Raw genomic sequence first — 14636 nt, 5'->3', positions numbered from 1 at the left:
GAAGCCCAAGCACATGAAGCACTTGGTTTTGGCTCCACGTGAAGCAATGCAACTGGCTTTAGAGACCATTTTAACTATATGTTTGCTCTTATTTGAAACATTCTGCAAATGGGTCCTGGGAGAGGAACACCCCAGACCATTATCATAGCTCAGATTTATTTAGCTGAGTTCCTCCTGTGCTTTCATCAACAGAAACACCACTAGGTACGAGATACTTTCTCAGTCTATGGCCACCCTGGGAAGCGTTACAGCTGCAGATGCTAAAAATACAAGGTGAGAAGGCAGTCAATGCATTTAAGGGGCAACAGTTATTTCCATTTTGTGCATCCATTTGCCCTCCCTCCTGAGCGCCCTGCCTTCACAGAGACCTTCAGATCTCCTCCTCTACCACACTGCTTTCTTTGCCCAGCCAGCAAGAGTTTCCCCCTCCAGGACACCACTGATGTCCCTGCGAGGGGATGGGGGAATTTAACTTTCAGCACCCCTCCCTGCTTGCAGCAAAAAGTTCCAAGGCAGTTGTTACTAATATTTCCCAGGAGCTGGCAGAGGTGGTGACACCTGCGCAATAGAACAGAGGGGGCAAGGAGGAGAGGAGTGGAAAGGCACGCTCTCTTCAAGCACAGCAGAGGATTTAATCCACACCTTAACATCCAGGGGCTGAAATCTTGGTGCCCCCTTCATGCACACATCCTTTATCCTCTCCCTGCCGTGGCACCTGCGTGAGCTGCCGTATCGTGCCACCAACACCGCATCATTGCAGCAGGGGACCAAGGGTGGCATCTCTGCCTATGACAGTCCACTGCTATTCTCAGCAGAAAGCTGAAGGAGGCCATCATCCAAAGTATTGCTTGATCTGCAAATAACTCTCACATTTGCAGGAGGATCTGGACTCAGCACCTTTCCACTGCTGCCACTTCCCCCCGCCGTGGTGTCAGTGGGACCTGGACTGGAGCCACTGGCCGTGCCCCTGGTGAACTGTCATAAGCAAAGACCTCACCCCCTAGGTCCTCCCCTGCAAAGCTGCAGTGTTTATAGCACTGTTCAAAAAATTTTAATTAACAGTCAGTGAGACAACATTTCAATAATCTTTTCCTTACAATTGAACTTCTCACTTAAGCATTGAAACACAAGATTTTCCAGAAATAAGTACAGATAGAGGACACATTTTTCCTTAGGCAAAGTAAGTGCATTTTATTAAGTGTGTGATCTTCGATGCTTGAACAATTTTTTTCTAAATATAGTTTGATGCTATTTTGATCCCTTCAGTGTTTCAGGTCAGTATTGCAAGTACAGGCTAATTACCACCTGAGGTTACTGATCAAGAAGTCATAATTAATATCTCAAAATTTCAGCAGTTCCTGTTTTTATTTTTATTTCTTCCCTTATGCAAATTACTTAATAGCAAAGGATGCTTTGCAAAATAGGGTGATTAGAGGAGATTTATGTATAATTACAAAAAACATTTCCAAGTTCTATTTCCACAGTTTTTAAGATTCCTGAGGGGCATTTTTTGCGAGAAAAATCTCCATTCTTATTAGCACTTCTTTCTCCTTTATGCTGTGAATCCTGTATTTGCCTGTCCTCATTAACCTCACTGTTACTGCCATCACAGCCCCAGAACTCGGTTGTGGGACGATGGTCAGATGGCAGCAGTGGCACCACCAGAGCTGGGTGGTCCTGGCCTCCCCCAGCACAGAGCCAGGGCTAAGAAGAAACCCAACACGGTGGTCCCCCTTGTCACTCCCTGGATGGGCTGGGGATGCCAGCCATGCTGTCCTGCTACCACTGCACGGAGCCAGGTGGGAGACATCCCCACCCCAATGCCCCCATTGCTACTCCAGAGCACCCACGGGAGCACGGCTGCGCTGAGCTGCTGCTGCTCTCCTCTCTCTGGCTCTCCACTGCCAACCCACCCTGACCAAAACCAGCCGTGGCTGCAGGGTTTTTCACAGCAGAGTGCAGAAAACTCAGTGGAGGGCAGCACACAACCGCTTCTCCTCTCCATGCAGCCTTTGCACATCCATCTGAGCTGCAGCGCAGGTGGACACCGCCTCTGCAAAAGGTTTCTTAAGGGAATGAGCAGTGTCCTGGCCACGGACCACTCCTGCGCCTGATTAACAAAAGGTAAGCAGTGCTGGGGAGAGGGAGGGAAAGGGAGATGTGATTCACCTCTCCACGACTTCTTGTCCATTCCAGCAAAGAGTGTCGTTCTGAACAGCAGAGCTGTGGTTGCAGATGTACTCTGGCAAGCTGCTGTAAAAACTGCTGTGGGACTTCAGCTTCATAATGAGCTCCCTGGAAGAAAGCAGGGGAAAATGGTGCTCAGTTAAAAGAGGAAAAGAAGATGGGGTTGGTGCTTTTTAACCAGCGAACATAGCCACACAAACACAACAAAAAAGCACCTGGGTGTAAACAAACCATGAAGCATCAATCTTATTTCTGACTTCAGGTAGCATTTTGCATCAACCCCTGATGTTATTCAGTCAAGGGCTGAATCTGTGTTTCTTAGGGCAAAACTGCCTGTGAATTGAGGGATGCTGGGGCAGCAGAACCTCAGCCCAACCAGCCAGACACACTCCCTGTGCTCTGACAGCCCTTAAGGAAAGGTGCTGCTGGCTCAGGCTGTGATACATGGGGTGCATCTGAGCAGCAAGTGCTCAGGCTGCCAGCAGTCCCCTCCACTTTGCAGAAGGCAGCGGAGGCTCTTCAGGAAAGGACAGCCTTGTCACGTTGTCCAACATCGGCCGTCCAACATCCCAGCAAGGGGAGGTGGCATTTTTGGTGGCAGAACAGAGCAGATGGTCTCAGCACAGACCTGAAAGAGATGAGTAGTGCTGGGTTGCATGCTGCACTGTCAAAAATATATGACTTCAAGGCGTACGCTGGGCTGGCCGTGGGGTCACGGTCTGCATTTGAAGGGGCAGGTTACACTCAGCAAAATGGCTCTGCCCCGGGAAGGCAGGAGGAGGAGCAGTGCTTGTGCCGGAGGGAATGCGAATCAGGCTGGACACAGGCTGACCCTGGGGACTCTGAGAGCCACCAGAAAGGGGAGAGAGGCTGCGGGAACAGGATGTGCCCGTCCCCCCAGCCCAGCTCTGTCCCGTCAGGGGCACTCAGTAGCTGTCACCGGGAAACACTAGCAGATTTAATTAGGGAAATCGCACAGAAAGTATGATAATATCAATAGCAGGGACTGGAGGAACTAAGACTTAGCCTCACAGTCTCCTGTCTTGGGTTCAGCACGTTTCCCCCTTTGGCAAGGGGTCATTTCTTGGCTTCCTTCCTCCCTGGAAGGGATGATGAGGCATCAGCACCTCAAGCTGCGAGCACTCTCAGGGGCATCCTCTTGGTGCCCACAGTGATGGGACCCCCATGTCCTGCCAGCCGTGGGGAGCTGCCCAGCAGCACCGGGCTGTCAGACAGAGCAAGCTTAGGCAGGCTGGGGTGCAGAGGGGGTGCCCAGCTCCCTCCATTCCCTCTTTGCATCTCTTTCCTGGGGATTTTGCGGGGTTCCCTTTCCAGACGAAGTCCCCCAACTGCCAGCTGGGGGCAGGCGAAACAAGGAGAAGACACCCCAGCGCCAGCGAAGGCAGCCTGCGCTGCTCCGCTCTGCCTTTTTGCTAAGGAGGAGCCTGTTTCTGCCCTGATGGGACTGACACAGCCCGCGCAGGCTGAGCCCGCAGCTGATGGAAGCAGAGGGGCCACCCAAGTCCCACCTCGGGTCACCACAAAGCAGTTTGCCCAGGTATCGCAAGCACCAACCGTCCATGCCAATAAACAAGGGTTCGCCTGAGGAGTCAAAGCCCCTCCAAAGGGTGGGAGTGCAGCCCACAACTCCCCCACACAAACTGGAGGGGTGCTTCAGACGTTCACCTCCCGCACAAACCAGCTCCTACAGCCAGCACTGGCCTTATGGTGGGGCAGGGGGTCCAAACAACACCATTCTGAAACCCAAAATAAGGCAAGACCTGCGTCTTTGGTTACGCCAAACCCTGAGCAGGACAAGCCTGATGCTGCCCATCGCACCCAGCCCCTTACACCCTAGGCACCGCCTTGCTCCCTGTCCCACAGCCCCCAGTGCTGGGGAGAACGGATGGAAGAAAACTTTCCTGGGGAGCAGAGCTCCTCGCCAGGCAGGGAGGGGAAGGGAAGGGGGAAAGTCCTTCGTATCTGCAGGTATGAGCTCACATAATTCATCACAGCAAATTTCATTAGACTTCACAGTCCTCAAAGGATACCTCTGGCAGAACCTGGGCTGTAACCCTCTGACGTGTTGAGACAACAGAGGAATGCAACCCCTGGTGTTATATCTCACAGGAACCGTATCAAGAATGTGGCCCTGTTACTCTATAAAGCAAAATCCATCCAACTCAGTCTACCCCCAGTTCCAGAAATTGCCAAGCTTACTTGTTTCTTCTCCACAAGGATTTTTCTTGTATTCAAGACAGCAGTAAAGGCATGGCACATCTCTGGGTATGCTCTCAGCTCCAGAGGGGAGATGCTTCTCCACACCAGTGTAAGCCCACTGAATTACAGCTTCTATTTACAGAGGGAAGGAAGCACAGTGTGCCATGCCAGCAGCAAAGGCACCTGCTTTACTTTGAAAATATTCAGTAAAAGGCTGTTAACATTCCTGAACTACCATAAAAGACTGCACAAAAAAAAGTGAAATGGGTCCCCCTTATCTACACACACAGTGCTACACACAATGTTTCAGCTAGAGCAACTGTTTCTACCTGTAACTACACCTGTGAGTATTTCTGGCACTATAGCAGTGGCCATGAAACCCAGACAAGGTATTTGGAGTATGAATCTGGGTGCCTGGTACATTGCAAAAAAAGCAAAACAAAGTTGAAAAGCAGCAGGCCATTTTACAGGTTAAAAAAATAAATAGATGCACAAGGTAAGAAAACACATGTAGACACCTCGCTGCACTTCAGAGCCAGCCACAGAGCAGCTCTGAGGCTCAGAGTCAAAACCAGCTGCGTGTTTATGGTAAGGGAAATAAGAAGCTCTTCCATCTGCTTCCATGGGGCCACCCCATATGGCGACTGTTCCTGCAGCCCACACCACGGGCACTGCACTCAGCCCAAGCATTCTCACCTCCTCCTGCTCGACAAAGTTTCTTCTTGCTCAGTGTGAGTCATCTTCAGGACTTTCTTGTCAATGAAAAGATCCTCGGGGTAATTAACTGATCGATATTGCCTCTGCTGAGCATGGCCACATAACCGGCTGATCTGGAAAACACAAACACAGCAGCATGAGGAAGTGTTGGGACCAGAAACACTGCAGGAAAACACCTGAGATGCACGCTGGCACCTGCACATGAACTGGTCTGTCGTCCCATCATCCCCATCTCTCCCATAGCTCGTGCAAGCACCTGAAGGCAAACTGCTGCCCTAAGGATGCAACCTCACTCTTGTATGAATACCCGCCCTGTGGAAGGGAAGGCAGGAAGATTCAAGCAAGATTTGAGGGCATCAAAGTGCCCCTGTGGCTATCAAAACCCCCAAGCTGCAGGCATGACTGGCAAATCTCCCTGTGCCAAGTTAAACTCATGCTGGCAGGAGGGGGCTTGAGATGTTCCCTGCTCCTTCCTTGCTGAAAGCTGAGGCATCTCAAGACTCTACATTCCACTTCTTTTAGGAAACACCTCCCCTCTGAAGGGAAATCCTAAGACTCCATCCAGTTCTGCACCTCAAGGCAGCTCATGGGCTGCGCTGCAGGTGCCCAGGGATAAGCATCATACACATCGTTATTAATTAAAAACATCAGGGCCTAAAATACAGCAAGCATTGTGGCTACAGCCCAGTCATACCATGGGAGGTCTTGATTAACAGGGCTCTGTTAATGACACAAATTAGTTCAACAGCATACAGATGATACAGTAACCAGCTGCAGCATCAAGGGAAAGAATCTGAAACACCTCATCAAAGCTCTCCCACACGGCCACTGTCCTGAGACCCAGCCAGCAGCGCTGTGGCTGCTGCTGCAGATGGATTTGCGGCCATTTCCTTCTCTGAGAGACCACCGAGGGACAACTGTCCCCCCGAGGCACTGGGAAAACTCGCCTTTTGAACCACACCGGGATATTCTGCAGGACTCATCCATGCTGGGCTGTGAAGGGAGCTCGGCTGACTGCCGGGACCACGAAGGCACTGCAGCCGACACCAACCCCTCTCTCCTTGAGCCTCATCCCACTGCCCACGTCCAGGCTTGGGACCAACCACATACCCATTAAATGCCTGTTCCACGCAGCACCCCATTCATCTTCACACCACACCAAACCAAGGCAGCCAGCTAAACTTCCAGTTAGCTGCACACCGGAGGCTAAAAGCATACCCGCCACCCAAAGCTACAAGCATGTGATGTGTAAAGAGACGAGATTAATTCTGTTCTATTACATCCTGCATTTGGGTGGGCAAATAAATTAGTAATGTCACCTCTTTCATTATCAAGAACAGCACAGTTTGTTTGCTCAGGCTGCCATACAACAAAGAGTAAAAGAGAAATCTCCCAGCAGCCAGGCACCTGCCATTTCTGGTTCACAGCGTGGTGAGAAGAGATGCTGTCACCGGTCCCTTCTGCACCTGCAGTTCCCTCTGTCGAAGCAACTCCTCCTGCAGCTGCCGGGGAGCAGTTTTGCAGCATCTTACCTGTTTTCTTCTCCTCTGCCCTTCCTTGGCTGTGTTTCCTCTCCACTTTGTCCAACCTAAGTCTTGCAGAAGAATGTATCTACCCTACTGCCCTCCCTAAATCATGTGGCAGGCTTAAAAAACAGAGAGAGGGAGAAAGAGAAATGAACACTTCATTTTGGGCTGTCATCTTTGCTTTTTGTGGGTTTCCTTTAGCACACATCCTTCTCTCCTAAGACTCAGAGGTAGTTCCCCTGATGCAGGCTGCCCGGACTAGGAAGAAATCATGGGGCAGCAGGAAACCTGGATAAGGGCATTTGGGACACCCAAGCTCCCACCGATGCAGAATGGGACTGCACATCCCGTGCTCTCTCTGTGCTGGCTGGTGCCACCATCCCTGCAATGGGCAGATCAGCAGAAGAGCACGAGGATGCACAGGGGGGTCTGCGGACCTCTCCCCCAAAAAAGTGCCCTGCAAGCCTGCGAAGAGGTCAGAGATAAGACCTGCCGTGAAACAACCCCAGGGTAACACAAGGCACGCAAAAGCTACGGGACAGCAGGCACAGAACAAGCAACACCACAAAAGCAGCATCGCTGCACCCACGCTCTGCATGGGCACGTAAAGCAGAAAAGCGGGAAGAGGTCGGATATTTTAAGCTGCTGGTTGTGATGACTCCCTTTGATTCTCCCCAGCTCTGTGAAAAGCCCCCTCCCTCCCTTTCCAAAGCCTGCCTTTCAGCTGGCGAAGCCTATTGAACCCCGAGAGAAGAGCAAGTCCAGGATCAAGGCTTTTTTCCCAAGGATGCTGAGACGAGCTGAATGGGAGGGGAGGGACGGAGCGACAGCATGAACAATGGCACCAGCCAAGAGCGTGTTTCAAACAGCAAAGCAGTCGGGAGGATTGGGGCTGCCTCGTCCCCCAGCCGGCACCGAAGTTATCGCAGCCCCTCTCGCAGCTCCTGCGGCTCAGCCACATCCTCCCAGCCCCGCACGGCCCCTGGGTACCACGGGCTCCTGCCAGGGACCAAACCACAAATAGGATCGTGTTAGCGCCAACATGGGACAGCAGATGAAACCTTCACAGGTAGAAGGTGGAGAGTCTGAGCAGCGCATGCGAGTTTTTACTTATTTATTTATTCAAGGACCGATTAACCATTTGAGGGGGAAAAAAAAAAAGGAAAACAAAACACCTCTGGCAGCCCATCTTCAGAAGTCAGGGTGAAATGATTGTCACATTTTAGTCAAATAAAATCCCAGCTGAGATTTGAACTTTATCTAAACTGAGAGAATGTAGAAGTAACAGCTTGCCTGCTCATTTGCAGGGGCAGCATTGTGTGTGCTTTCGGGGGGAGGGAAGGATTTCACAAACCATCTGATAAAGTCTGCTGGGCCACAAGCAGTCCTAGGACAACAACTCAGAAATCCTGTTTTGATCATTTCCACATTTCTGAGTCCCTGCTGCAAACTCAGGGATGCATGAACCCAGATTACCAGTCTCTTCCTAATCACTGCTCTTTTAAAGCGAGATCCACATTTTCAAAAGTCCAGAAAAATGCCACTGTAGTGCAGTCAGAGAAGGGACAACACAAGCCTCAGACCTTGGGGGGGAAAAGTGTGATGCTTCAGCTCCCCAGGCATCGCTTGCTCTGGCAGGAGCAGCAGAACAGGGACAGCCCGATCCCTGGCAAGGTGCTACGAGCAAGAGGAAGGAGACCTATCTAATTGCGTGTGCTAAATTAGTATCGAGCGACAGCGGTAATACGTGGTTGCCTCCCACCACACAAATATGAATGTGAAATTCAAAGCAAATTGACAGAATGAAACCACCAGCTCTTCTCAGGCTGTGCATGCTATCAGTGGGATTGTAAACACACACGAGTCCTTATCTAAAGTACATTCACTACAAGAGCTGCGCAGGCTCTGATTTCATGTCACACGCACACAGTCCCTGAACAGGCTGAAGTTTGAAACATCAAGCCACAAAAAAAAAAAAAAAAAAGTAAATCAAATGGCAGTGTGGATTTAGGCAACGGGAGTTAGAGGTTTTGTTTCTTTTTAAGAGAATCTGCCCTTCTGCTGAAAAACTGCCATGAGGGGACACAAGGCAAGCAAAACCCTCCCAAAGCCCTCAATTTTTCCAAGCCCCCAAAGCCATTGATACGGTAACAGCCAAAGCAAAATTTCCCTGCTGCAGCTCATTAACAAACTCACTAATTACCCGATTTCATTAGCCTCATCCATGCGAGCATGACCCAGGCCAGGAGGGGAACACTTGGCCTCCTGCTGACCGTTACCCACCACTCTATTTCTTTATTCCTGCTGCAGGGAAAGGCCGTGCCAGGCGGTGGGGCAGAGCTCCCCGGCTGCGGACGGTCCCTGCACGGGAGGGGGACGCAGCTGGCTCCAGCCACCCCCGGGAGCCGCACGCCGTGTAATGGCTCTGCTTTAGAGGGACCATTGATTTGAGAGGAGCACGGGGACAAAGCTAATGGAGTAGCACTATCAGCCTGCTTTAACGCTTCCCCATTAATTTAAGGTAAGAGGTGCCGGAGGACTGCAGGGAACCTGCTTGGAGCTGCATGGAAATGATGGGCTGTGAGCAGCCAGGGACCAGATCCGCCACCACCGGCTGCTTCCAGCTGGGTCAACTGCCAGGGTGTAAAGCACAGCACTGGTCCACGTGGCTGCCCGCAAGCCAACGGAAACTGGGACCTCTGGGCTAGGGTTAAATTATGTCTAAAAAAGAAGTAGTGACCACAGTACCAGGTTCCGTGCAAAGCACCACAGCCTGGGTGCAGCTGATGGAGGGCAGGGCAGGATGGCATCGCTCGCAGCGCCAGGCAAACCCAGCAAACCCGCCCCGCTGCCCAGGCACGAGCCGGGCAAAAACCTCTCGCCTTGCACACCAGCAAGCAAATCCGGGGGGGGGGGGGGGGGGGGGGGGGGGGGCAAGATTGGAAAGCAGCACGCGTGTCATCCTCGGCACCAATCTGAGCATCGCTTTTAAGAGCAAGAGGGTAGCAAGAGGGTTTTAAAGGTAATTTTCTAGATTTTAAAAAAAGGTAATCAACTTCCCCCTGGATGAGAAGCGAGTGCATTAGACACTGTTGAATACCTGCTGCTGCCGCTTCTTATTCAGCCCATGAGCTCCACTCTGCTCTAAAGGAGGGCTTGCTATATCTGACCTTTGCTTAAACTTTACAGGGAGTTTCCATTTGTCTTCTCTGTGAACTCTTCTGCTTATAGATTCATTCTCCGGGAAGACACAGTATTTTTTTTTCCCTCAAGGGGATGGCCTCATTTTTGAAGATTTCCTCCCGCAATCTTCTCTGCTCTCTGGAGTTCATGTATGTCATTTTATACCTATTCCCAAGTTTCCTTTGGGAGAAGCTGCGCATTAAACTGAAAAGCGATTAACTATTGTAATTGATTCGAACACAGCCTCTGAAAGGGTAATTTGCTGCAGCACGCACGGAAAGGACTGCCACAGACCTCAAGAAAATGTGCTGTCTTCGGAGGAACCAACTGGTGCTCATTAAACCCTGAGCATCGTTCAGCGATGGAACCCACTTTGACCAGTAAGGCTGAAAGCCTCCGTAATGCAGCTGCCTGCATTGGTGCTTCTTCCCCAGTTCCTTTTAACAATCTACTCTGCTACGCATCATGAGTATTATTAGCATTATAAAGAACAGATTTGTGCCCTGTTTATCTTCAAAGTCACCATAAAAGTGAACCTGAAGTCTATTACTCAAGCGCTGCTATAGAAATCTGCTTAATTAAATTCTAAGGGGCTTAAACCAAAAATATACATTGCGATGATGTGGGATAGAACATAAACTTTTTAATAGTAGTAACCAAGCACATTTACCATGTCTACAGGTGTAATAAAAATGCTAATATATGTTAATGTTTAGTCTGTGGTTAATGTTTTGTCTTGTTAATTTCCCCAGGGCTTTTATTACTGATTTAAATCTGCCACACTACCCCAGTGATTGCATCGCCTTCCACAAACTGCGCGCCACACTCTCAAACAAATGCTGATTAACAGAAGTGAAGAAACATTTAGCTAGGACAAACACTCTTATTATATGCTTGTAATCATTATATACATTTTGTCAGGAAGATGGGAAAGAGACAATTTCCAGCTCCCTCACACTTCTCACAGCGGAAAATATGATTATGGGCATAAAAATGAATTTACAAGCCTTTATTTTAGGAAGCACATTATTATTAACTAAGTAATGATTGTTCTTCTGGTTCCAGGCACTCGCGCAGAAGGAACAAACTGAGTATGATGATACAGATACCTTCTACACACATTTGACTAAAATTCCTCATTAATGGGGTACTAAATGTTATTAATCAGCTCTATAGTATTATGATTGCCATTATTCAGACATCACCTTGCAAGGATTACATAAGAGACAACATCCTAACTCACTCACGCAGAGCAGCAGGAATCGCAGGAAGTGACCTACTCTCCATGCCGAGGAGAAGAGCGTTTAATAATGCATTACCTTTAAATAATGCAACGCTATAATGTGTAAAATGCACACAAACACTGATGTTTAAAATAACAGAGCACCTGTCACATCAGTGCCCACGGTGACACCCAACATACGCTGCAAACACGCGCTACAAATGCTCAGGGACCCCTTCAGCTACCAGACCAGGTTACCCTGCAGGCCATCACCATCTGGTTCGAAAATCAGGTCTTCAAACTCCTGCGGACCACGGAGGCATCAAAAAGGCATTTTTAGAAGGAAATATCACTTCATTTTCATATCCCATCCTTCGCATAGAGCATCACAAGACACTTTGCAGAGGCTCAGTGTCCCAGTAGGAATATGGGGCCCAGGGAGAACCGATGGGTGCCCCCTCCCTAGCCTCATTTCTGGTCTGCAAAGAGAGCTCTGACCACCAACAGAGAGAAAAACAAGAGAGGGCTCAACATTTGATGAAGAGGAGCCAACGGCACAGCCGCCCTGGCAGACCCCAGCTGCTGCCCAAGGCGCTCGCCGTGCCCCGCTGCGACCCGAGGGCTAGCTGGTGCTGGTTCCTCAGGGCAAGGAGCAGGATGGGCTCCCCACACAGCCACGTGTATCCACGTGACAGAGGCGACACGAGAGCTGGCAGGTCTGACACGTCGCGTGGTTCCGCGGTCGCTCTACCCCAGAGTCTGCGTAGGGGTGTGGGTGCCGCAGCTCAGAAGAGCACTAGGGAGGGAACACAAGGGACTTCCGAAGGGTTTCAACCCTTGGTGCTAATTGCTGAAGCTGGACGACCCCCATCCGTGTTTCCCCCCTGCTGCATTCGGGTTCAAATAGCTTAAATCAGACAGTGCCCACCACTGCATTTCCAGCACTGCTCCCATGAGGAGATGCCACCCTGTCCCCAGGAGGACCTGCCCTGTTCGTGTGCCACAGCACCCAAGGCACCTCCACACTGCGTCCCACCACATCCTGACCCCTGCTCTGACCCAGCTTCTCCCAGTACAGGATGCCCTTTCCCTCAAAGGAATCGTGACCTCAGCTTGATTCGAGCCCTTTCAGACCTACATAAAATAATGCAAACAAGATGTTTCTTCTTTCTGGCATCCCCAGCATGCAGCATTTAATCCACTGAAGAAAGCTGCTTTGTGTTTAAGCAAAAGGCTGTTTATTGTTATTTATAGGTAGAGAGGAAGTTGGACTAAATGATCACAGTTGTTCCTTCTGCCTTTATAATCCATGACATATAATTAAAACACAACTTTTCAAGTTAGTGTTTCCCCCTCCAGTGTTTTGTTAATTCCATGTTTAACACAAAATTTGGTATTTCAGTTCCAATGGTCAGACCTCAGCAGCAAACCAGTTGCTCCAGCTAGGGCTCAACCCAACCCAGCCAACCAACTGGGAGAGTCAAGGAAAAAGCATTTGCTTAGTTTTCAGAACACACTTACGCAGTTTTCCCGAGCGGAGACATCTCCTGGAACAGGGCCCCATAGCATACTAATGCAGCCATTATGGTCTTAAGTTAGATCTGCACAATGTGACGTTTTTCAGACAGCCAAACTAAGGCTTTATTCTTCGAAAGGGAAGCCAGCCTTGCCTGAAAGGTGATGACAGAGCAAGAAGGAAGAAGCGTGAGCAAAATCCAGAGAACAGCAGGAGCGTGCTAGACTGACCAAAGCCAGGTTCAGGAGCAAAACGCAACAGGACCTGGAGCCCGGCTCCTGGCGAAGCCGCGAGACCCTGACGTGCTGCGTGGCTAACGTGGGGGCACGGCAGAGGCTGGGGGCATGGCTGCTCCGGGGCCCTCGGGCCTCTGATTCCCCGAGGAGGCTGAAGATGTTCCAAACTCATCCAGCCGATCGCAACATTAGCACCGACTCTCCTAACTCCCCAGAAAAATCTGACCTCGAGGCAGCAAAGCCCGTTTCTGCTAAGGATGCTAAATACATCGCAATTACACGACCGTGCTTGGTGCAAGCTCCGGCTCTCTCGGGGTGCCCCGTCCCGCCGGGGGAAGCGGGGCCTGGGGCAGCCCCGCCGCCCGCAGACGTGCCCCCCGCCACCGAGGCCGGGGCGATGCGAAGCGGCACGGGGCAAAGCCGGGCAGTGCGACCTGCTTGTTATTTTCCTTCCCCGGGTTAATTGCGTTTCCTTCGCAGATCTCTGTGGGTTTTAGTATCGCACCGTGTTTGTGCCTACGGCACTACGGAAGGGAACAATCCGAGAGAAATAAATTCCTAGCAGCTTAATTTTGAGAGGAAAAACAGATACCTGCCATCAGTCTGGAACGTCAGCCAGCAAGCCAGAGACAGAGCCTACAACAGGTTGTTTAACAGCAGTCACATCAGCTGGGTTGTAAATGTGGTCAATACATATCGGTCCAACTTCTCCCCCCCACCCGCCACAGCCATGAGTAAAGATTCAACTATTCTTTGAGAAATACATCGTTAAATAATTAAAAAGTTACTGCATGGGGTTTTTTCTTTTTTTTTTTAAAAAAAAAAAAAAACAGACCGATTCAATTTTGGAAGTATAAAGCCATTATAATGTGTCAGCTAGCAATTAGCTACTGTACACTGTTTATTCTTGAATATAATCTTTGAGTAGAAGGGCAATATTCTTAGAAACACAGCATTAACTTGTTCCTCAATGACTTTAATATGGCTCTTTTGAAATTACTGCTCATAAAATCTCAGGGACGAAAAATTTACTGATGATATCCCATCTCCTTAATTAGTTCTCTCACTCTCTATCAGCAATCCAATAACAAGTGTAATATTTATATAAAATAGAGCACACAAGGCTTACCGCTAATTCTGCTTTAACTGGTGATACCAAAACAAGCAGGCAAAAAGCAATGCCTGCTTTGCAGCCTGCCCTCACAGGTATACGCGGCTTTTCAGATTTATTCTTCAATAAATGCTTGTACTGAAACCATCCCAAAGTTTTTTACGCCACTAATAGTATTTTTTGCTTTTCTTCCTTCCTGTGATGAATGCAAAACCCCTCCAACACCAAAGGGTTTGGCACCCGTCATTCCTCCTCAGTCACCCCATCCCCTATAAAAAGGACCACAACTCTACTTATTTTAACCTCCCCATAGGAATAACAGCCCCAGCAGCCACCTTCTGCTCCCTCCATCCACCTTTTTTTTCCAGAGACCAGTTTCTGCTAAAACAACAAGGCTGGAGGCACCAAAGCTCACCAAATCATTCCAACAGTTTTTAAGCTGCTGAATATCTTCAGCAGAGTAATTACAACCGTTTGTTTTCCAGCTAAGCCCAGAGCAGCCCCACAGTTTGTTATCCAACCTCTGGTGAGGGGAGTGCGAGGCTCTCCCCATGGCAATGCTGCAGACCTCCCCAAGCAGAGACTAAAACAGAAGTGTAATTAATTATTATTAACAGAAAGTGGCAAAAATATCTCTGCACAGCAGAGATTAGCTGCTGGTAAAATTAATCCACTCAAGATCAACAAAAGACTTGGGAAAACCCTGTGTTCTTTTTTC

The 14636-nt window shown here is 49.6% G+C and overlaps 1 protein-coding gene across 2 annotated transcripts in view; it reads right to left on the bottom strand.

The window, feature by feature from the left end:
* Positions 1 to 14636, bottom strand: part of GPC3 (glypican 3) — a 155329-nt gene that overhangs the window by 56924 nt on the left and 83769 nt on the right. For both annotated transcript variants that reach the window (XM_042807526.1, XM_042807527.1), the window contains 2 exons: positions 5104 to 5237; positions 2170 to 2295 (listed from right to left, as the gene is read on the bottom strand). In XM_042807526.1, the coding sequence (XP_042663460.1) occupies positions 2170 to 2295; positions 5104 to 5237 (260 nt within the window). The remainder of the gene's footprint in view (positions 1 to 2169; positions 2296 to 5103; positions 5238 to 14636) is intronic.

This window comes from Tyto alba, unplaced genomic scaffold, assembly GCF_018691265.1.
Source record: "Tyto alba isolate M040663 unplaced genomic scaffold, T.alba_DEE_v4.0 Super-Scaffold_5, whole genome shotgun sequence".
In the NCBI taxonomy this organism is placed as follows: domain Eukaryota; kingdom Metazoa; phylum Chordata; class Aves; order Strigiformes; family Tytonidae; genus Tyto; species Tyto alba.
Note: the sequence above shows the minus strand (reverse complement) of the source record. Positions and strands in the feature narration are given on the sequence as shown.